We start from the raw sequence: 25,064 nt of genomic DNA, 5'->3' as shown, positions 1-25,064 counted from the left end.
CCTCAAGCTTACCCCTTTAATCTTCAGCTCCCTGGATTGATCCCCCAGTGACTGGACTGAACTAGACTGAGGAATGACTGAGGTCGAGTAAATCTCCAGCGGGGGGTGTCTGTGGAAGCTGCTGCCTTATTTCACAATGGGTATAACTGGCCCCTGGGAGGCGATGCCAATCTCTGTGCACTACCCCGGCATGCAGTGATGACCCATCAGTGCCTACGGGTGGAAAATGTTAATCAGGTACAGCTGAGCTCTCATCTGTCCCCAATGTTCCCTTTACATAGCATCAAAAGAAAGGAAGAACAACAATTAATCATTGGAACGCACATTATTATGTCCTCAGAACATCAGGAACATGTTTGTACAGCCACAGCGTCACCTGGCACCCACTTTAGACTGAGAAATCTCTCCCCCCCGCCCACTTTCACGCTAGTAATACTCACCATTCTGACATAAACATGATCAGCTCATATGCTAACATTGGGGCAACTACAGGCCTAGCCAGTTTGACAACATGTCAGTATAAATTAGCACAAGCATCCTTCTCTTTGCACTCCTTTTCCTTACTCTTTCATGGGATGTGGGCATCATTGACAAGACCAGCATTTGTTGCCCATCCCTAATTGCCCTTGAACTAACTGGCTTGCTAGGCCACTTAAGAGTCAACCACATTGCTTTGGGTCTGGAGTCACATGTAGGGCCAGGCCAGGTAAGGACGGCAGATTTCCTTCCCTAAAGGGCATTAGTGAGCCAGATGGGTTTTTACAACAATCAGTGGTAGTTTCAGGTTGGCCTCAAATAAGACTAGCTTTATATTCCAGATTATTGATTGAATTTAAATTCTACCAGCTACCATGGTGGGATCTGAACCCTCATTCCCAGGCTGTTAGTCTGAGCCTCTGGAATACAAGTTCAGTGACGTTACCATTCCACCGCTGTCTCCTATCCCCCTATCTCTCAAATCCTGTGACTAATGCATTATATAGGCCCCCTCCTCCTCGTTCACTTCCAAAGCTGGTAGCCCCGTTCCTTTGCCTGGTTAACTAGTGGGGAACTCTCAGGAGAGCCCGGGTTTGATTTTTAGCCCACACCAAGGAATGGAGACATGGTGGTACACTCGTGTTTTGTGTGTTTTTCCTACACAGTCCAGGCTTCTGACCACATTTCAGCCGGATGATTGGGGGCTCAGGAGCCCAGAGGGAAATTCCTGCCCTCCCATCTCAATCACAGCAACTGGGACTATTTATGTGATGAATGCGTGGTGCAGTGGTCTGTCCGATGCATGAGCCACCGGACTTGGACACGAGCAGGTGGGGGGGTAAGATGGACGGCAAGTGGGAAGAGTGGATGCAAGGGTGAGAACAATGGTTGGGGTGGGGTGGGTGGGTGGGGGAAGGGTTTAGAATGTAAGGATGAACATTTGGGGAAAGAATGAAAGGGGAGCGAAGAATAGAAAGGCAACCGAAGAATGCACAGGGGTGGGGTGAAGAAGAAGGTAACAGGAGGTGAGTCACAATTTACTCAGGGAGTCCAGGTTGCTGTGGCAATATGTAGTTTTACCTGCATGTCGTAGTCTAGAGCTATGGTCAAGGGTCCAACATTCTTTTGATCACATGGCTGCCCAGGAATTTCTCCCACTCTTACCACCTGCCATGACGCACTTTGGAAGGATTTTCACATTGATACTTAACCATTTTGGCCACATTATGTACACACCTTCCTTGGCCATCATATCCTGGAGTGGGTTTTGAACCCATAGCTTCTTGACTCCAAGGCAGGGATGCTACCCACTGCACCACAAGACCTCCATTATTTACTATGCATATTTTATAGTTATGAGATTGTCGATCATTGTAAGCCTGACTGATGATGTAACTCACTTACACTTGCTAGGAGCTACATATATTCATACACAGGGACCTGTTCTCTGCAAACAAAAGGAACATGTCTGGGCATTGCACCTTTTTTAATTGAAACAAAAGCATGGAGGAACAATATTTCCCTGCTGCATTCTCCATAGCAGTGCATCGACCAATCAGCACCCTTTTCTCATGCAGCATAAATTGTTGCTCACTTTGAAATTTGGCATTCTTGTGTCCGTCCTGATGAGTGCAAGATGAAAAGCTTTGACAGCATGTCTCTTTTCTCAGCAATACAATACTGAGTGTTATGAGAGTTTTTGAATTATTAGCAAAACAACATAACAGTATCAAAGAGTTTGCACATCTGATACAACCAATTAGCAGTAAAGTTCACTGCAGTTTCTAGTGTCCATGTAACAGACAGTAGGAGCTATGAAACTGTGCGATGTATTATTCTTTCTGTTCATCAAATTAACACCTGAAGCTTACAGGTAAATAAATTGGGCAAAGAATTACATGGTGTTTGCAGGCTTCAAACACTTCACAATTCCTAATCTTGTGGGAATAAACTTTGAGACGTTGGCAAAAGAGATCGCAGAAAGAACAACTTTATAACCACATAAGGATGCCAATCAAGCAAAGTCAACAGTTCTCTCCAGTTCCCAAGACATCCCTCCTGCCCCGTGAGATAATCCTGATACAATCTGAGCTTCCAGCCAAGCATGCGTGTTGTGGCTACAGGGGGACAATGTGTCTCAATACAATGGTCTGTATCTGCTGATGTCACAGGATCAGCTCGAGCAACTCAAGGTGAACCAAGATACGGTTGCTTGACCTGAAGTATTAAAGCCAACAAACAGATCATGTGTGGCCTCGTGAGCATGAGGGTCCTGGTAAGTGAATGGGCAGCCAAGTCCCTCCCATCAGTCAATAAGAGGAAGGTCCATAGAGTTGGGTGGGTGACCACAGCCTTGAGGGACAAGTGGTGCACCAAAGAATAGGACCCTCACAAGGTAAAGCCAGAGAACTCAGCAAGTATTGGTCCATGAAAGATGGCAGATTCCAAACGAGAAGGTTGAGCCTGATCATGAGGCTGCAAGATGTGGAATGGTGCCTGGTGGGAGGAATACAATGGCCTTCCTACACTTAGTATTACTGACAGGATTATGTGTGATTCTGGGTATACTCTCAACACTGGTGGGGAACAATCAGATCCTTGAATGTAGGCGCTGCCCACGTTTAATGTCTCACTTAGTCAACCGGTGAACCACTGGCTGAGGGACAACTTGAAGAAGCCACTCCCCACAACATCCCCGGTGTCCACACTCTACTGGACAAGCGCAACGTCATCCATTTGGAGTTGGCAAACTCCAGGCGTGTTTGTACATTGAAGGGTGCCCATTAATGACCAAGTTCATTAATTAGTTAAAATAGCAGTCATGGCCCATCGGCACACTTAAAGAAGGACCCCAGCAGTTTCCAGCAGGTGCCCTTGCTGCCTGTTCAGAGGAGCAGATTGAAATTAGTGGCAGCAGGAAGCCAGCGGGGAAATCCGGCATGATTAAGATCGCCCCTTACACATCCTGAATGAGGGCAACCCAGTCCTTGCTTACATAAAATACGAGTGTTTAACCAAGTCCATCTGCCAGAGGGAATGCGTTCAATAGCTTTGGCTCAACCCTCAACCATTCCAAAACAGCCATCTGCCAAGAATAAATATCGCACATCCTTGTTGGAAACGCTGCTCTCCCCCCCCCCCACCCCCCGACTGAAACATTGCCAGCGAAAATTTCACAATGCTTCCATCTGACTGGCAAAAAAAAAGAAATTCCAGGAAAACAGAACAGCGTTGTACAAATACATCGCCTTCTGCTCCAATAGCGATGCTTTTGTGGCTGGTTTCTATGAGTGGATAGAGCACAAGGAAACTCAGCAGGTCAGCCAGGAAACACCCCAGCCAACCAGTGGGAGCATGGCCATGTTGGCGACTGCACTCACAAAGGGCTCACAATATAGAGGCCAATCTGATGAGGTACAGCAGTATAGCCAGGACAGGGAAGGTAGTTCATTCCTGCCCGCCCTACCTCTCAAATGTTGCGAGTCTCCGGTGGTAGCTCCCGATTCTGCACTTGCCGTCAAGTATTCCTTCATTGAGTGATTGAAACACGATAATTTCATTTTTGTAATCCTGGCTAAGATACTTATCAAAATAAAAAGCCGAATTAAAGGGGGTATATGTGCCCAAATGGTTGAAGGGGGCAGACCAGGTTGAGAAAGTAGTTAAAAAAGGCAGAGGGACCCTGGGCTTTATAGTAGAGGATAAAGCAAGGAAGCTTTAATGAACCTTCATAGAACACTAACCCGGCCTCAGCTGCAGAACTCTGTCCAATTCCGGGTGCCACACTTTAGCAAGGATGTGAAGGCTTTAGAGAGAGCGCAGAGAAGATGTATGAGAACGGTTCCAATAAACAGGGACTGCAGTCACGTGAACTAGATTGGAGAAGCTGGGGCTGTTCTCCCAGGAGAAGGTTGAGAGGAGATTTGATTGAGAGGTTCAAAATCATGAGGGGCCTGGACAGTAGACAGGGAAAAACTGTTCCCATTGGCGGAAAGGTTGAGAATCAGAGAACACTGAATCTAGAATGATTGGTAAACAGTGACATGAGGAAAATTTCTTTAGGCAGTGAGGGGTTAGGATCTGGAAGGCGCTGCCTGAGAGTGGGAGGGGCAGATTCAAATGTGGCTTTGAAAAGGGAATTGGATGAACCCCTGAACAGAAACAATTTGTAGGGTTACAGGGAGAGGGCAGGAGCGTGGGACCAGCTTGAGTTGCTCTTGCAGAAACCTAGCTCAGAGAGAATGCTTCAGGAGTTGCGCGCATGAGCAGGCCAGGAGGACGTGGCACATGCGCGATCCGGCATTTTGTAGCTCTTCAGGCCAAAGGCAGGCCCCTGTGCACCTGCGTAGAAAGAAAATGACACGAAAACAGGGTCACATGACCCAGGAGCGGAGCGCCAGAATAGGCAAAAGTCCCAAATAGGAGACAGGGAGAGGGGACAGGGAGAAGGGACAGGGAGAGGGGACAGGGAGAGGGGACTAGGAAAGGGGACAGGGAGAGGGGACAGGGAGAGGAGACAGGGAGAGGGGACAGGGAGTGAGGACAGGGAGAGGGGACAGGGAGAGGGGACAGGGAGAGGGGACTAAGAAAGGGACAGGGGCCGGGATCTTCCGATCCCGCCATGGCAGGTCCCGCCGCCCCATTGACTTTCAGCGAGACCAGTCGATCCCAGCGGCAGCCAGGACTGGAAAATCCCATCCAGGAAGAGGTCCCAAAAGAAGAGTCTCAGACAGGGGGCAGGGAGAGGGGACAGAGAGAGATCCCAGGTAAGAAGAAAGAGGAACAAAGAAAGAGGCCCTAAGCAGGAAAAGGGCAGCAGTTGGCAGACCTCAAGTGGTGAGAGCTCAGAAGAAGCCCTGGCAATTCAAGAGAGCTTGGGAAAAGCCCTGAACATCTAAGAAGGCAACAGAAGCTTGGTGATACCATGCTGCGGGCCGCTGGGGCAAAGGTACCCCTTTGTGGCAGTAGTATCCTGCTCAGCAAGGCCGAAGAGCAGGAGTTCTGCTTGTCAGTTGGTGCTGGAGTGCAGCCTCGAGAACCCAAGGAAACAGAGTCTCGAGAAACAGGATCGAAACCCTACGAGGTGGACCGTTGTTGAGGCTGTCCAACTTGGAGCGACTTGAGCGGAGAATTCTAAGGCAAGGTCTTCAAAGGTGAAGATTGGAACCCCTCGTGAAAGAGACAGAGCTTCAATGAGATTGGTCGACTCACAGGGTTTACTGAAATCTAGGTTGGTTGCTGAGAAATCCGTGGTATCTGTCTTGGTCACGTCTGCCATTTATTGTGCATTGTAGTGTGTTGGACCACAGTTAGTTTGTTAATGCACATGTACCTCATATAAACCCTGAATGCTAGAGTATACGATAGATATTGTAAATTGTTTTTACCTTTCTGTCCTTGTATAGTGAAGTTTATTTTCGTTTGTTCAAAACCTGTGGTATCTTGTGGCTTTCTTCTCTTAGCAGGTGTCTTGAATCTCAAACTTTGTCCACTTTAAACAAAACGTTACTGGCCCCTAACCGGATTGTACCAAAAACTTGGCTGTCTAAAAGACATGGTACCCACAATTTCCAGGAGTTGTTTCCGCTCCTCACTAAGTTAAGGCAGAAGAGCAGAGCAAGTGCAGCTCAGAGGGAATCTCCGACTCTTATTTCACACGTTAGCTTCACAATAAATTTAAGCACCGCATTTCATGGAAAGATATACACTCACTGTTTCTGTAAAACATTGTGCTCAGCATTGGACCTTTGGGCGGTGGGGACTGGCAAGGTGAGTAAAGTCCTGCCTGGGGCTTGTCCAGTAAATAGCCTCAATGGAAAAAACACACATTAGTTGGCAAGTCGTTTGATATTTTACCTGGTATCAATGGGCCACCGGCTTCATTAACTCTATAGAGGTGGAGGTGCCAGTGCCTGGTGTGTCTCCAGATGCACATTTAGAAAAATATTGACCAACGTGCACGTAATGGTCTGAAAATAAGTCCCGGGAGATGGGGAGTGGAATACTTACAAGGATGATGGAGTTGGGAGAGGACTCATGTTGCTCCTGACCCCACCCCATCAACTTTTAAAAGTTTTTTAAAAAAATATATTCATTCCCCCACCCCAAACATCCCTCAGCTTACATCTGTCGAAATTCGGCAATGCCCAGGGGCCCATGTGGTTCATGATGGGCAAAATAGCTTGGACAAAGGTGGAATCAATGACAGCTCTCTCTAACAGGAAATACTGGGAGACGGTCAGTGTGACTGGAATTGCTAAATGATGAAATCTCCAAGGTATGAAATGAGTTCATCTAGGGGGCAGGGTACAGACACTGTAAGCATCTGTTTTAAACAGATGCCAGGGATGGCCGAAAAATGGTCCAACCCGATTTCAGGCTGGAGGCCCATCAGGTGTGCTTTGGGCACCGGGTGTTGGTTTCTGAAATAGGACCTGGTTGTACCCATTTTATACCTATAAAACTGGGACAAGGCACTCAAATGTCGACCCCTTGATGCTCATCTAGTTATGAGGGAAGAGGAAAATAAGCAGCTGAAGTCAATGCTGGTAGGAGTCTTGCTTAGGAGTTTAAAGCTGTATTTGCATGGGCTCCTAAAATGCTACAAAAAAACAATTCACTTTACAATGCCAATATGCTAAATGTAGCCTAAATCCAGAATCCCAAGGGACACTGGGACAGAGCAAAGTGGATGAGCCGGGGCGAGTCTTAACACTACAACTAGACTAGATAATTGTGATATCAATGCAGAGTGAGAACCACTTATCAAAGACATTAAACTCATGGCTCCAAATAGAATGACACCACTATTTCCAGGTCGAACAGAGATTAGGTAATTCTCCTGGCTGTAAGTGATTGTGATTGATTTTACACTGATAATTTATCATATAAAGCTCTCCCTCACTCGCTGCAATTTTCCAGAGGAATAATCAATTTGAAGAATCAATGTAAATATTCCTCCATTCACCACATTTTATTGGAGAAAGCACCCTGCTTTTATGGGGAGCGGTGCTGCAGTTTTAGCTACAAGTTCTGTTTGTTGTAGCTCGTCGAGACTGTTTTTAAATAGACTCAGTGGACATTTGCTATAAAATAGACTGCTGGCTGCGAGTCCCGCCACAAATCCTCCCTCACGTCCAACTCATTGGCTGACAGATTGGTGCTAATATTTGGAATGTAAGTATCCCTTAGGATAATCCATTTTGTCGTTTGGTAGGCTAGAACGTGAGTATTGCTGAAAAATTAGACATGCTGTCGAAGCTTTTCGACTTGCACTCATCAGGACAGATTTGCAAGAATGCCAAATTTCAAAGGGAGTAACAATTTATACCTTCTTTTCAAGCAGTATAAATTGTTGCTCCCTTTGAAAATTGGTATTCTTGAGTCTGTCCTGATGAGTGCAAGACAAAAAACTTCAACAGCATGTCTCTTTTTTTTTTAACAATAATCCATTCTTGTGTGCCTGCTGCAGGAATGGACAGCGGCCCACTAAAAAATGTCAAGCACTTCCTTTTATGACAACGTTCAAGGAATTACTGTGACTTTTCCACGGATAGTTCTCCATCATTCAAGAGCAAAGTGAAAACAGAGTTGCTGATGCGGTAAGGCTGTTCATCACGATTAGTGTAGGTGCACTTGTTTTTGTTCAGCTAGATATTCCTTTTGATACAGGCAGCTCCTCGCTGTAGAAACATAAACATCATCTGTTCTTCCTCTATTAAACTCTGAAGTTATACTCACCAAGCTGTAGCATCTGTTAAAATAATTATCATTTTAACAGATGCTGCAAAATGATATATGCCTGTTCTGCATGATCATTAACAGCCTGCTAAGAGACCTACTTCCTCATTCTGTACCTTTGGAGTGCCATGCGGTTATAGTCCTAACAGCTGTGGCACCATAAATCCTTCCAAAGCTGGCTTACAAGTCCCCCCATTCCATCATGACTGACCTTGAAATCTGTCAACAACTAGTATACAAATTAGTTGCTTATTACGAGCTCTTAGAAGACGGCAGATGTGCATCAAGTCACGGATGCGTTTAACTGTTTGCATAACCCTAGGAAACACTCCTTCACTTCATCTAAAGCATCTTGTAGGTGAGATGCACACAACTACTGTAGGTGCAATGGAGTCCAACTGGATTATAGACAACTGTTAAAGAACTACAACTGAAGGAAATTTTCCTGTTGTTGATCTTTTAGTCCCAAATGTTAGGAACATAGGAACAGGAGTAGGCCATTTGGCCTGCTGCCCTGCTCCGCAATTCAATTTAGTCATGGCTGATCATCTACCTCAATGCCACTCTCCAACACTACCTCCACATCCCTTGATATCATTAGTCTCCAGAAATCTATCGATTTCCTGAACATGCTCAATGATTGAGCTTCCACAGCCCTCTGGGGTAGAGAATTCCAAAGATTCGCCACCTTCTGAGCGAAGAAATTCCTCCTCATCTCAGTTCTCAATGGTCTGCGCCCCTTAATCTGGGACTGTGGCCCCTGGTTCTAGACTCACCAGCCAAGGGCAATGTCCTATCCACACCTACCCTGTCACGCCCTGTAAGAGTTTTGTAAGTTTCAATGAGATCGCCTCTCATTCTTCAAAACTTGAAAGAATAAAGGCACAGTTTCTTCAGTCTCTCCTCATAAGACAATCCCGCCATCCCAGGGATTAATCTGGTGAACCTCCATAACAACCCCTCTGTTCACCCAATGTTGAGCTGGATATTTATTCAGCAGTCATCAAATCGAGCAATGACATTAGGGTGCCAATCGAATTAAAGTAACAGAGGCACTCATAGCAGTGAGTTTTAGTCTAAAGCCCTCTGTCACAAATATTGATTAATAGAGCCCTCAACCATGCCCACTTCCCAATTTCCCACATTTCTCCCCTCACCCCTTCCTCTCCCTCCTAGAACCCTGATTGGGTTCCCCTTGTCTCCACCTTCAACTCTTCCACCTTCCACATTAAATGGATCATCCTCCACCATTTTTGCCTCCTCCAGTAGTAAAGCCATCTTCTCCTCCCCTTTAAGCATTCCAAAGGGGCCGTTCCCTCCGTGACCCTGGTCCACTCCTCAATCAGCCCCAATGCCCCCTCCCCCTCTCACGCCACCTTCCAAGTCAGCTCAGGAGATGCGACACCTGCCCTTTTATCTCCTCCCTGCCCATGTGCAAAGCCCCCAACACTCCTTTCAGGTTAAACAGCATTTACGTGTATTTCTTTCAGTTTAGGATACTGCATTCGCTGCTCCCAATGCAGTCTCCTCTACACTGGGGAAGGATCAAACACAAATTGGGTGATTGTTTTGTTGAACACCTCCATTTTGTTGAACACCTCCATTTAGGCCTGCAAGTGTGATCCCGAGCTTCCAATAGCCTGTCATTTTAATCCTCCTCTCTCCCTCTGACCTCAATATTCTTGGCCTCCCAAACTGTTCCAATGAAATTCAATGTAAGCCTCACCTTTTGACTTGGCACTTTACAGCCTTCCAGGCTCAACACCAAGTTCAACAATTTCAGATCCTAATCTTTAGCTTTTCTCAGTTCTGATGAAAGGTCACAGACCTGAAATGTTGGGCAAAATCGTGCCAAATTTGTACTAAGTGTGGTAGTGGGCGGGTAAAATGTTGTTTTACCCGCTGGCCGCAATGGAGGGTTTTCACGCCGTATCGTCCCAAACCCACTGTATTACTTATGCATTCCCGGGAAACATGCCATTTCCATGGCTGCTCTCATTCGCTCGCAACGCCATCACCTCGCTGCTTCATCACGCCGGGCACCATATTTAAAGTCCAGCCGCGCACACACCTCTCAGTGCTTCCAGCCCAGGGCTACTGCAGGGAAGGTGTCCATAAGACATAGACATAGGAGCAGAAATTAGGCTATTCGGCCCATCCTGTCTGCTCCGCCATTCAATCATGGCTGATAAGTTTCTCAACCCCATTCTCCCACCTTCTCCCCGTAACCTTTGATCCCCTTACCAATCAAGAACCTATCTATCTCGGTCTTAAATACATTCAATGACCTGGCCTCCACAGCCTTCTGTGGCAATGAATTTCATAGATTCACCACTCTCTGGCTAAAGAAGTTTCTCCTCATCTCTGTTCTGAAAGGTCTTCCCTTTACTCTGAGGCTGTGCCCTCGGGTCCTAGTCTCTCCTACTAATGGAAACATCTTCCCCACGTCCACTCTATCCAGGCCTTTCAGTATTCTGTAAGTTTCAATCAGATCCCCCCTCATCCTTCTAAACTCCATCGAGTATAGACCCAGAGTCCTCAAACGTTCCTCATAAGTCTTTCATTCCTGGGATCGTTCTCGTGAACCTCCTCTGGGCCCTCTCCAGGGCCAACAATCCTTCCTGAGATACGGGGCCCAAAATTGCTCACAATATTCTAAATGTGGTCTGACCAGAGCCTTATAAAGCCTCAGCAACACATCTCTGCTTTTATATTCTAGTCCTCTCGAAATAAATGCCAACATTGCATTTGCCTTCCTAACTACAGACTCAACCTGCAAGAATCCTGGACTAGGACTCCCAAGTCCCTTTGCACTCCAGATTTCTGAATTCTCTCCCCATTTAGAAAATAGTCTATGCCTCTATTCTTCCTACCAAAGTGCATGACCTCACACTTCCCCACATTGTATTCCATCTGCCACTTCTTTGCCCATTCTCCTAACTTGTCCAAATCCTTCTGCAGCCTCCCCACCTCCTCAATACTACCTGTCCCTCCACCTATCTTTGTATCATCTGCAAACTTAGCCAGGATGCCCTCAGTTCCTTCATCTAGATCATTAATGTATAAAGTGAAAAGTTGTGGTCCCAACACTGACCCCTGCGGAACTCCACTAGTCACCGGCTGCCAACCTGAGAAGGACCCCCTATCCCCACTCTCTGCCTCCTGCCAGACAGCCAATCTTCTATCCATGCTAGTACCTTGCTTCTAACACCATGGGCTCTTATCTTACTGAGCAGCCTCCTGTGCGGCACCTTGTCAAAGGCCTTCTGGAAGTCCAAGTAGATAACATCCATTGGCTCTCCTTTGTCTAACCTACTCGTTACCTCCTCAAAGAATTCTAACAGATTTGTCAGGCATGACCTCCCCTTGATGAAACCATGCTGACTTTGCCCGATTTTATCATGCACTTCCAAGTATTCTGAAATCTCATCCTTAATAATGGACTCTAAAATCTTACCAATGACCGAGGTCAGGCTAATCGGCCTGTAATTTCCCATCTTTTGCCTCACTCCCTTCTTAAACAGGGGGGTTACATTAGCGATTTTCCAGTCCTCTGGGACCCTCCCTGGCTCCAGTGATTCCTGAAAGATCACCACTAACGCCTCCACTATCTCTTCAGCTATCTCCTTCAGAACTCTGGGGTATAATCCATCTGGTCCAGGTGATTTATCCACCTTCAGACCTTTAAGTTTTCCTAGCACCTTCTCCTTGGTAATGGCCACCATACTCACCTCTGCCCCCCGACTCTCTTGAACTTTGGGGTTGTTACTCATGTCTTCCACCGTGAAGACTGATGCAAAGTACCTATTCAGTTCCTCCGCCATTTCTTTGTTCCCCACTACTACTTCTCCAGCGTCATTTTCAAGCAGCCCAATGTCCACTTTTGCCTCTCTCTTACCCTTTATATATCTAAAAAAACTCTTGCAATCTTCTTTTATATTACTGGCTAGTTTACCCTCATATTTAATCTTCTCCCTCCTTATTTCTTTTTTAGTTGTCCTCTGTTGGTCTTTGTAGGCTTCCCAATCCCCTGGTTTCCCACTGCTCTTTGCCGCATTGTATGCTTTCTCTTTAGCTTTTATGCTGTCCCTGACTTCCCTTGTCAGCCATGGTTGCCTCGTCCTCCCTTTAGTATGCTTCTTCTTCCTAGGGATGAATTTTTGCTGTGTCTCCCAAATTACTCCCAGAAACTCCTGCCATTGCTGTTCCACTGTCTTTCCTGCTAGGCTCATCTCCCAGTCAATTCTGGCCAGCTCCTCCCTCATGCCTCTGCAGTTGCCTTTATTCAACTGTAATACCGTTACATCTGATTGCAGCTTTTTCCTCTCAAATTGCAGGGTAAATTCTATCATATTATGGTCACTTTCTCCTAAGGGTTCCTTCACCTTAAGCTCCCTTATCAAATCTACCTGTCCAAAAAAGGCAAAATGACTGCAGCCCCCAGGTTTAATGATACGTCACGGGAATGCCATTTGGACGCCGTGATGTCCTCTAGCCCTGCTCTGGCTGTAGTAATGGGCAGTGGCATCACCAATCCAGCATGGCATGTGGTGGCAGCAGTTGTCAGTGCCAGTGCTGCACAGAAGAGGTTGGCCATCCAATGCAGATAGAGGGTGAATGATCTCATCTGTGCCGCCAGGGTAAGGCAACCGTCTCAGCACTCTAAACTCACACACTCACAAGCCCATCACACATTCACTGGCATCTCACTCACTGCCAGCTCAAGGGACATCACCACCCATTCTCACACACACCCTCACATGTCCACCAATGCAAAACCTCATGCCACTTGGAAAGTATACACTTCCTACAAGCCAATACTCTAGAACTATTTATTTCCAGGAACGTAATGCTCTCCGAATAATATCATCCATTCTCGGGCTTCAGTGCAAAAATCATGGCTGCCACTCCACTGCAGTATCGAGGGAATGCTGCCCTGCCGCCGGTACTGTCTCTTGGAGGGGATGCTAAACCAAAGTTCTGCCTGCTCTCTCAGGTGGATGTAAAAAATCCCGTGGCACTATTTGGAAGAAGAGCTGGGGAGTAACCTGGCCAATATTTATCACTGAATCAAAACGTTGCTGTTTGCAAAATACTGCGCAAGCTGGCGACCACACTTCCCACATTGTAACAGCCAGATTGTAGCCGGGGTGCCAGGGTTCACTTGGAAACCTTGCCGTGTAGTGTGGCCGCACCCCACTGCTGGTGTTTTATCAGTGGCGTTGGGTGGAGACCCTGAAGTGGCAATTAATTGGCCGCTTAGAGGCTTCAATGGACCTAAGGACGGGCAGGTTGCCTGCCGCCTACCCTGCTGCTGGTAAAGTTCCAGTGGAGACGGGTAGGCAATGGGCAGGGCCTGGCACCTGATTTTAACACCGCCTCTGCCTGCCCGCCCACTCGTTGGGAGATGCAGTTTAGGGGGGGGGTGGGGGGGAGGGAGAGGCATCAAAATCCAACCATCGGATAAAGAAGTGGCCAATACCATTTATTTCAACTGAAATTGTTCCTGGGAAGGATTCACTCAGGCCTGTTTTCTGAGATGAACTCCATCGCAGTCCATTTGGCTGTGGCATTAGGTTCACATTAATGGAGGCAGTCATTTTCGGAAACTTCTATCCCTTGGCACAGCTCAGAGCAAAATCCCTTCTCTTCAGTCACCATGAAATACTCTATATAGTTTTCAGTCATGTGAGCAGCCTACTTGGTTCTCAGTTCAGGTACTGAGAGGATTTTAAACTACTTGCTCAGTCAACCCAACATTCCTTGAAGATTTCCATGAAGCCGTTGATAAAAGTCCGGTGACATCTCCCTCAGTTGACAATCGCAGTCTGCACTAAAGTTGGCGAGGTCTCTTTCTTCTTTCCCTGACCTCTAATTGAAAAAGCCAATGTAAAAGATCGATACTCTTACACTGTCAGCGGACGTGCTTCAAACAGTCAACTGAGGCCAAAAAATTGTCAGCCCTGGTTTAGGCAGAGTTAAGGAGGAGACAGACGCATTCCAACATCAAAAAGACGTGGAAAGGAAGTATGCAGGTTTGTCCGACTGTTCAAAACCAGCCTTGCCATTCAAAAAAAAAAACATCCACACGTACATCTGCTTTAATTTATGCAACAAATATGCTTCATATGTTGTAATCAGATGGTTGTCTGGTCAGCAGCTGCCAGCAGCAGCTGGGAGAACTATGTTCTGGAACTGAACTATTTTGAGTCATATACAAGTGCACAAACTCGGCTAAATATGATTTCTAAAGGTTCCAGCAAAAATTAACTAGCGTTGACTCTGACTATACCATAGAAAACATTCAGCCTTTCGAGCCTGCTCCGCCATTTTCAAAATGATCATGATTGATCCTGTAGCTCAACACTGTACTCTCACTCTCCCCCCACCCCCTTGACAGCTTTAGAGTCCAGAAATCTATCTATTTCCTTCTTGACTTGGCCCCGCCTCCCCTAGCCTTCTGTGGTAGAGAATTCTACAGGTTCCCCACCCTCTGAGTGAAGAAGTTTCTCCTCATTTCAGTCCTAAATGGCCTACTCCATATCCTAAGACTGATCTCTTGTTGTAGACCCTCCCCCAGCCAGAGGAAACATCACCCCTGCATCCAGTCTGTCCAGCACTGTCAGAATTGCATATGTTTGAATGAGATCCCCTCTCATTCTTCTAAACTCCAGTGAATACAGACCGAGTCGAACCAAACTCTCCTCATATGACAAGCCTACCATCCCAGGAATCAGTCTGGTGAACCTTCGCTGCACTCCCTCTATGGCAAGTCTATCCTTTCTTAGGTAAGGAGACCAAAACGGCGCACACTACTCCAGGTGTGGTCTCACCAAGGACCTGTACAGCTGCAGTAAGACATCCCACTCAGTTGATATTTATGACTGCGCCGACAGACATATCGGCTGAAAATTAAAAACCATATAATTTTTCAACTGTATCTGTCTGGAGCTAGCTCTTTAGCGCAGCTGGTGTTTTATAGCTCATCTTATCATTTGCAACTTAGGCAGACGGCTGTCTAAATTTCTAAGGCTAATGACCCTCTTAGAGAAGAGGTTCCTCCTCACTTCTGTCTTAAATGGGAAATCTCTGATCTTGAAACTGTTGCCCTCTAGTTCTAGCTTATTGTTAGTAGAACATGGTAAACGTCAATAAATAATGCAGCCCTACTTGTAAGCCCAGACATTTTGTCTAATCTAAACTAAACTAAGTTTTGAGATGCAAACTGAAGCCTCTTCTTAGGGAGTAAATTAAAACACAATCATGTTACGATTGGCTATTCTCCGCAATGTTCTGTTCATTTGTCGGTCATTATTATTCCAATTTTCATCAGAAGCACATGGGGATATTGCTTTTTTTTAATAGGATTTTCTGCAGATGCTATCAAAAAGACTTTGAGAAGCCTCAAAATGTCTGGGCTTACAAGTAGGGCTGCATTATTTATTGACGTTTACCATGTTCTACTAACAATGATAAGCTAGAACTAGAGGGCAACAGTTTCAAGATCAGAGATTTCCCATTTAAGACAGAAGTGAGGAGGAACCTCTTCTCTAAGAGGGTCATTAGCCTTAGGAATTCCCTTCCACAGACAGCAGCGGAGGCTGAGTCACCGAATGTATTCAAGGCTGAGTTGGGCAGATTGCTGATCGACAAGGGAGCCGGAAGCTTACGGAGGGCAGGCAGGAAAGTGGAGTTGAGACCACAATCAGGTCAGCCATGATCTTACTGACTGGTGCAGCAGGTTCGAGGGGCCGAATGGCCCACTCCAGTTCCTGTTTCTTTTGTTCTTATGAATCCTTGATCGCCGTTCACTCTTTACAATTCTTGTACCTGCGACAAGGACCTTCATTCACCACAGAGGTTAAAAAAATAATAATAATAAAATAAAAATAATCATTGCCCAATCTTGGGCTCGAGACAATGACTCTGGGATTAAAGGCCCCACTCACTATCAAATGAACTTGCCGGGCGGTGCAAGGATTGGGATTTGCCTCAAAACTGCCATTAAGATCGGGGAGGCTCAGGATGCCAGAATTAGATTAACGCAGGTATCATGGGGGGTGGTAGGGGTAGAGGAGATCACAGAGATAGGGAGGGGTGAAGTCATTGAGGGGCACAATAAAAAGGATGAGAATGTGTAAAATCAAAGTGCTGTAAAACCAATGCAGGTCAACAAGCACAGGGGTGAGTCAACAGGACTTGTGCAAGCTGGAGCACAGATGTGCTTCAAGAATTTAGATTTTCAACCACCATCTCGCCATGTAAATGTATTATTGTTTAAATCGACAAATTAAATACTAACATCAAAATTGAATTGGAATTTGCTAAGGAGGGAGACACTTTTTTTAAGCTCTGCATAATCATTCATGGTGACCCCCCCCTCCCAATCCTTTGTACCCTCTGTTGCAATGTGAGCTGCTCCCCAATAATTTATTTCCATACTCAACAGAAGCATTCAGTCTCTGTAAGCAAGCTCACACTCCATATGAACCAAAACTTGATTTGATTTTTGAAGCACGTGAGGTAACATGCATCAATGCAAAGAATCGGTCAATATGGGATACGCCTTGGAAATATTATGGGCCTGTCCACTGTGTCCTTCAGGTCCCTTGGAATCACTGGTAACCGTGGTGACAGGCTAGATAGTTCAGGCCAGAAACCACTCAACAAATTTATTGTGCTTGGTAAAACTATACAGAAGCAAGAATAAATCAGCAGGTAAGCATTTAATAAAATAATACAATGAATATTGATATCTATTAATGAACTTGGCTTGGGCATAGGGACTGCTATTTTAAAGTGGGGAAAGGTGGTGTAGCAGTAATGTCACTGGACTAATAATCCAGAAGCCATGACTAGTAGTCTGGGGACATAAGCTTGAAACCCACCACGGCAGTTGGCCAAAGTCTGCAGGCGAAAGAGAAGTTGGAAATGTCGTGAGGAGGACATTTGTGGACTTATAAAATGCGCTAATATATAGTGGATAATATTTAATGCAGAGAAGTATGAAGTAATGCATTTTGGAAAGAAGAACAAGGAGAGGCAATATAAACCAAGTGGTACAATTTTCAAGACAGTGCAAGTACAGCAAGTAATTAGGAAGGGAAATGGAATGTTGGCCTTTATTGCAAGGGGGATGGAGTATTAAAGCAGGGAAGTCTTGCTGCATCAGTACAGGGCATTGGTGAGACCACACCTCACTTAAGGAAGGTCTCCTTACTTAAGGAAGGAAACACTTGTTTTGAAAGTGGTTCAGAGAAGGTTCACCAAGCTGATTCCTGGGATAAGGGGGTTGTTTTTTGAGGAAAGGTTGAGCAGGTTGGGCCTATGCTCATTGGAGTTTAGACGAATGAGCGGTGATCTTATTGAAGCACATAAGATCCTGAGGGGGGCTTGACAACATAGATGCTGAGAGTACGTTTCCACTCCTAGGGGAATCTAGATCCAGGGGTCACAGTTAAAGATAAGGGATCGCCCATTTAAGATGGAAATGAGGAGGAATTTCTTCTCTCCAGGGGTCGTTTCACAGTTAAAGATAAGGGATCGCCCATTTAAGATGGAAATGAGGAGGAATTTCTTCTCTCCAGGGGTCGTTTTCTCTTCCACAAATAGTAGTGCTGGCTAGGTCATTGAATACAGTAAAGATTAAGTTGGACAGATTTTTGATCAACAAGGGGGACAAGGGAGTCAAGGGTTAAAAAGTAACATTAAGACCACAAACAAATCAGCCATGATCTTATTGAATGGCGGAGCAGGCTCGATGGGCTGAATGGCCTACTGCTGCTCCTATTTCTTATGATCTTATGAACAGTAACACCACACTTCAGGAAGGATGTCAATAAGGCCTTTGAAGGGGAGCAAGGAAAGATTTACTAGAGTAGTACCAGGGATGAGGGATTTCAGGAATGGTAAGAACCTAGAGAAGCTGCAATTGATTTCCTTACTGCAGAGAAGGTGTAAATTTAATCGAGGTGTTCAAAATTATGAAGGATTTTGATGGGGTAAATAAGGAAAAAATGTTTTCACTGGCAGGAGATACACTAAACCAGGGGTTTAAAAGAATCAGAGGGGAGAGGAGGAGGATATTTGTTAACACAGCAAGTTGCTATGCTCTAGAATGTACTGCCTGAAAGATTGGCCGAAGCAGATTCAATTTTAACTTTGGAAAATGAATTGGATGAATACAAATCAAGGAAACATTTACAGGGTTATCAGGAAAGAGTGAGGCAGTGAGACTAATTGGAGAGTTTTCAAAGAGCCAGCATAGAAACGAAGGACTGAATGTCCTCCTTCTATGTTGTATGAATAAATGAAAAGTTCCAAAGTCTCAGCAGCTCTCTTCAGTAATTTTTAAACATGAATCTTACACCAGAAGTGAATTTCACAATTAGCAGAAAGCCACAGAGAAATGGGAAAACTGATACAGGGGTACCAGCTGCATTAAATGCCTCTTTTCTACCATGTTCAAACTACCACAGTGAAGTTAATGAAGTCATGGTTAATCAAGAACTGTCCCATTTCAATTTACTCCTTGCAGTGACAGCCCAGGGAGACAAATTATTCAGATGTAAACAATTTCAACAAACGCAGCCTAGCCAGAAGAGGATTTGCTTCAATTAGGTTTGGATCAGCCTGATGGGGCCACCATTAAAGAGGACAGTGCCAACTCCATCTCAAGCAGCAACCTCACATAGATGGTCAAAAGTAACATTCAAACCATCTTCCCCTGACAGGAAAACTGCCTACAAGGGTAGGTACAGCAGCATAGAGATAATGTCACTGGACTGGTAATCCAAATACCTAGATAATGACGTGAAGACACGAGTTCAGAGCTGGGCAAATTTCAATTCAATTAAAGAAATTTGTAATAAAAATCTACTTTCAGTCATGGTGACCATGAAACTACCAGGTTGTCACAAAAGCCCATCTGGTTCACTAATGTCCTTCAGGGAAGGAAATCCGCCATCCTTACCTGGTCTGGCCGACATGTGACTCCAGACCCACAGCAATGTGGCTGACTTTAATTGCCCTCTGAAATGGCCGAGCAAGCCGCTCAGTTGTATTCAAGAAGGCAGCTCACCACCACTTTCCCAATGGCGACTAGGGATAAGTAATAAATGCTGACCTCGCCAGCGATACCTAGACCCCCCAACAACAGCAGCTTATATTTATTTACACATCACCTTTAGCATAATGAAATGGATCAAGGCGCTTTACAGGAACATTAGAAAACAAAATATGACACCAAGCCGCATAAGAAGGTATTAGATCAGATGACCAAAAGCTTGGTCAAAGAGGTAGGTTTTAAGGAGTGTCTTAAAGGAAGAAAGCGAGGCAAAGATGCGGAGAGGCGTAGGGAGGGAATTCCAGAGCTTGGGGCCTAGGCAGCTGAAAGCCCAGCTACTGATGGTGGTGCAATTAAAATCAGCCAGAGTTAGAGAAGCATAGACATCTCACAGGTCTGTGGGGGCTGGAGGTGATTACAGAGATAGCAATGGGCGAGGCCATGGAGGGATTTGAAAACAAGGATGAGAATTTTAATATCAAGATGTTTCTTGACCAGGGATAAACGAATAAATAAAAATAAATAAATATTAACACAGGCAAGCATGACAAAAATGGGGATAGCTTTGTCTATGGCTTACGATTTTCCTCTCTCTTAACTTTAAATATTTCTTTTAAGGAGTCTTTCATCCTTCAAAATGCTATCTGCAACTATATATAGGAGAATATCTGCTATTTCTTCAGCTACACATGACACACGTCAAAATGCAGTTTATTGCAAACAAACATTTGTGCCTGAGAAATAATTAACAGCAAAGTGTGAGAAATGATTACAATATCACCAGGCTACTAATTGAACACATAATCTAACATAACCATCATCTAGCAAACACCATTAGTGACCATTGACATGTTCTGTTGTATGGGTAATCGAGCTTGATGGTCATTGTTTCATATTCCTGTCTCTCAGACTGAATTAGCCAAGGTGTGGCATTTTTTTTAAGAGGTTCTATATGTGAATAGAGTGAGAGAGGGACAATATGTGAGCCTTCGGCTTCTGAGAGCTCAGTATCTGCAATGGGGTATAACTTTAAGGAGTCATATAAGATGTCAGAATAACCAAGGCAAAGGCGATATAGCTTTAAGAAATCATGGTTCCTGATTAAATGTAATTAAAGTCAATGAGAATAAAATGCAAGGAAACAGTTCAGTTGACGAGATAGGAAATGAGAGTGGGAGGGTGTAGGCTAGAAAATAATCCCTGTTACTGTCTTGTTCAGTACTCTATATACAACTGACACGGATGAATAAATATGACTTGCTTTAGACTGCATGTCTAATTGAATACTAGATCCTGCTTCAGCCTGTTAAGATGGGTATACGAGTTAGGTATTTTTGATTGATCAGTTATCATATTGAGTTAGCTACAAAAAGAAAACAAAGACTTGCATTTATATAGCCTCTTTCATGACCTCAAGATGTCCCAAACGCACTTTACAACCAATGAATTATTTTTGAAGTGTGGTCACTGTCGTGGTGTAGAAAATGTGACAGCCAATTTGTGCACAGCAAACTCCCACAGGCAGCAATGTGATAATGACCAGATAATCTGCTAAGGGATAAGTATTGGCCAGGACACCGAGGATAACTCCCCTGCTCTCCTTCGAAATAATGCCAGGGGGTCTTTTACATTTACCTGAAAGGGCAGGACTGGGCCTCGGTTTAAAGTCTCATCCAAAAGACAAGTTACAGATCTGTACCTACGACATGCATAAAAAAGTGTGTAACCTTTCCAGAGGCTCTGATTTGAAAAATCTGTACGTCAGCTCAAACTGAGGAATTCAACTGATACCCTTTTCATGTTTCCAAACTGCTCTGCTATTTGGGCTGATTTCAGTGATTTATTTATTTCCTCCTGGAAGTGGCTTCATCCTATGAATCACAGATGGTGGTTCAGTCTCTGACACAAACGATGATTAATCATCTTCTGGAAGGACACGGGTGCAAAGTGGAAATGCTGTGGAAATCCAGAGATGGATCCATTGTTTGACCAGGAGGTGTTATCTACAGTTTCTTCACACAAAAGGTTTCTTTCCAGTTTTGAGGAAGTAAAGGCTTGTCTAGGGGAGCTGCATTTGCGTCAGTCACGGGAACTAGAACTATTGTTTGTTATCACCTCTGAAGAGGGCAATTACATTCTGCACAAGGTTTTGTACATTTCTAATTTCGCCTTGTACTTGTGGACAGATTGCTGGCAGAAGCCCGCTTTTAAATTGGTCGCACTATTTGATATAGAGAGAATACATTTATTGGAGCCTTCTACAGTTTCAGGATGTCCCAAAGGCTTTTGCAGCAAACAAACTACTTTTGAAGTGGAGACAAAGTGATTATGGGCAGAATTTTCTGCCTGTTGGTGTGGGGAGGGGGGAGGGGGCTGAGCGGGAGTGGGCGTGCAGCCAATTGGCTGCGCGCCGCCATTTTATGTGGGCGGGCCAATTAAGTCCCGCCCAGCGTGACGCACGGCCATTAGCGCTCAGTGCTGCCTGTGCGGGCGAGGGAGGGGCAGGAGGAGGGAGAGTTGGGGCCTGCGCTCTTTCACGTGGAAATCTCCCTGAGGCACGGAGCTCCCTCAGGGAAATGAAGTTCATATTGAAGGTTTTAAGTAAGAAAGATTAAAGATTATTTCGACGTGTCCCCTCATGTGACAGTATCACATGAGCTGGAACATGTTTATGAATTGTGAAAAAAAAAAACCTATTTAATAAAACCTTCAGGAAGCCTCATCCCGACCGTGGATGAGGTTTCATGATAAATGCGAAGGCCGCCTGGGCTCTTCACCTGCCCCCCTGCCAACCTTAAGGTTAGACGGGCAGCATTGAAGCAAGCGCTTCAATTGGTTTTTTAATGGACTTAACAGGCCTTTGACAGTTCGGCCCGGCGTGCAGTCACCTCCAGCACACGCCTGCCGAACAAAAGATCTGAGTGACGCACGGTGATGTCGGGAGGCACGCCCAACATCACCACGCGTCGTTTTACACATCGGCGTGTAGGGCCCACTCCTGCCCGCCGACGTGAAAATTCGGGCCTGTGACTCTGACAGAGGCCATTTTGCCCGTTGGGTCCATGCTGGCTCTCCGTAGAGAATCTGGTCAGCCCTATTTACCCCCATTCAACCCCGTAGCCTCTTACGGCATTTATTTCCCTCAATTGCTTTTTGAAATCATTGATTGTCTCTGCTTCCACCACCCTCATGGGTGGCGAGTTCCAGCTACATGATCGCTCACTGGGCAAGGAAATTCTTCCGCACATTCCCCCTGCATCTTCTGCCCGAATCTGTGTTCCCCTCCCCACCACCCCCTCAAGTCCTTAACGCAGCCAAATAATGGGAGCAGCTTGACTTTGTCTATCTTAATCTCGTACACCTCCGTCTCCTCAGTGCATTAATGCGGGAAAGAGTGGCAGGCAATCAGTGCACAGCAGGATCCCACAGACAGAAAGGAGATAAATAACCACATCGTCTGCTTTGGGTGATGTTGGTTGAAGGATAAATATTGGTCAGGGCGCCTTGTTCTACCATCGATTCATGTAAAAAGATTTCCTCTTCCGATTTGAAGTTAAATGGATCCTCGGGTTTGTCACTCTGCACTCTCGCAGGGTTTTAGTTTTATTCCCCCACTGAGTACGGTTCCTCATCATAATTTTTTAAAGAATTAACCGCATTCCGTTTTCTCTAAATCAAAAAAATTCACCCTAGTTTTCTTTTTGACCAGAGCGGCGCGGTGGAGACTGGCAGGGATGGCATCAAATCAACCGTAGACGCTGACTTCTGGCAGATGCTGGTGACGCCACCGTTAACGCCATCATCAAGATGGCGGTTTGGCGCAAGCCACGCCAGAAGGGAGCCGACGCCATTTTGGTGCTAAAAAGACAGGAGGCTCGAGTAAACGTGCTCACAGTGGATGAGGGACAGATAAAAACCACGCGGAGTTTACGAAGCGAGGAGTGCCTTAAATACTTCAATCCCCAGGCAGGAGCTGGGCCACGGATTTGCACTTCTTAACCTTCTGACCAGATAAATGTGTCCACTCTCGAGAGAGAGAGAGAGAGTTTGTCGCAGGTGGTCTCGCTCCCACACACATACAGAAACAAACCCATCTGCTGCAGGAAATACATCCAGGGTCACATCCTGTTGCGGTTAAAACAGAAGTTGAAGTCGTTTGAATGACACAACTGGGTTGCCAGAGGTTTCACCCTGGTTGTTGAGGTTGCACAGCATGAACATGAGGGTTATAATTACTAGGAGCATTTGGGGATTAATAACATATTCTTGCCTACTTACATGTTCGTACAGTTTCTTCCCAAAAGTCTTCCTCTGGGCTGCCCGCTGGCACAGCATCTCTAAGGCACGTTCTGCTGTTCCAATTGTCCTCATGCAGTGATGGATTCGTCCTGGTCCTAGTCGACCTTGGGCTATTTCGAATCCCCTCCCTTCACCTGCATCAGATAATGGAGGAGGGGGGTGGGGTGGAAGGTGGTAAAAACCATCTCATCTCGCAACCGTTTTTTAAAATTCAAAACCTATCGGGCCATCATGCACTGGCCCTGAACTTCCAAAGGCATTCCCCCACCCCCCCGCCGCTCCGGCAAGAGAACTTCCAAAGGCCATTGACGCTGATTCTCCAGGGCAACGCCATTCCTCCTCAGAAGTTTGTGACTTGCATAGATAGAAAGAGAAAGGCAAGGAAAGGTTTATGAGCACGTCAATGGCCATCCTTGCAGAAAACCAGGCCCACTATGTTTCCTGTGACCACAAGAAATAGGATCAGGAGTAGGCCACATGGCTCAATGAGCCTGCTCCATCATTCAATGTAATCATGGCTGCTCTTGGGTTTCAACTCCATTTTCCTGCCCACTCCTCATATCCCTTAATTTCCTGAGAGACCAAAAATCTGACTATCCGAGCCTGAAATATATTCAACACTGGGCCATCCACAACTCACTGGGGTAGAGAATTCCAAAGATTCGCAACCCTTTTGAGTGAAGTAATTTCTCCTCATCCCAGTCCCAAACGATTGGCCCCCCTCCTTATCCTGAGACTGTGCCCCCATGTTTTGGATTCCCCGACCAGTGGAAACAATCTATGTGTCTACCCTGTCAAACCTCTTCAGAATCTTGTACATTTCAATGGGATTGGATCGCCTCTCATTCTTCTAAACTCCAGAGAATATAGTCCCAATTTACTTAGCCTCTCATCACAGAACAACCCCCTCATCCCGGGGCCAGTTTAGTGAACTTTCTCTGCTCCGCCCCCAATGTAATTATATCCTTCCTTAAATATAGAGACCAAAACTGCACAAAGTGTTCACGATGTGGTCGCACCAAAACCCTGTACAATTGTAGCAAGACTTCTTTATTCTTGTACTCCAATCCCTTCGCAATAAAGGCCAACACACCCTTTGCCTTCCTAATTGCCTGCTGCACTTGCTGTGTTTCTTGTGCAAGCACACCCAAGTCGCTTTGAACATGGACACTTACAAGTGTCACACCTTTTTTAAAATAAAACATTCTGCTTTCCTAGTCATATGACCAATGTGAATATCTTTAATAACTTTACACTTCCCCGCACTAAGGCTCACTTAACCTGTCGATATCTCTTTGCAGCCTCTCTGTGTCCTCCCCACAGCTTACTCTCCACATAGCTTAGTATCATCAACAAACCTGGATACATTAACCTCTGTCTCTTCATCTAAGTCATTCGTATTTATGGTAACAATAGCTGAGGCCCTAGCACTGATCCTTGTGCATTCTTCACGATCACCAACATGGCTTTCAGTTCATAGTTT

At 45.5% G+C, this 25,064-nt stretch overlaps 1 protein-coding gene across 1 annotated transcript in view; it reads right to left on the bottom strand.

The window, feature by feature from the left end:
* Positions 1–25,064, bottom strand: part of acad11 (acyl-CoA dehydrogenase family, member 11) — a 157,314-nt gene that overhangs the window by 10,362 nt on the left and 121,888 nt on the right. Inside the window, exon 17 of the mRNA XM_078539581.1 lies at positions 23,561–23,715. Coding sequence (XP_078395707.1) covers positions 23,561–23,715 — 155 coding nt within the window. The remainder of the gene's footprint in view (positions 1–23,560; positions 23,716–25,064) is intronic.

This window comes from Cetorhinus maximus, chromosome 3 (genome assembly GCF_964194155.1).
Source record: "Cetorhinus maximus chromosome 3, sCetMax3.hap1.1, whole genome shotgun sequence".
NCBI lineage: Eukaryota > Metazoa > Chordata > Chondrichthyes > Lamniformes > Cetorhinidae > Cetorhinus > Cetorhinus maximus.
This window is presented reverse-complemented; position numbering and strand designations above follow the sequence as displayed.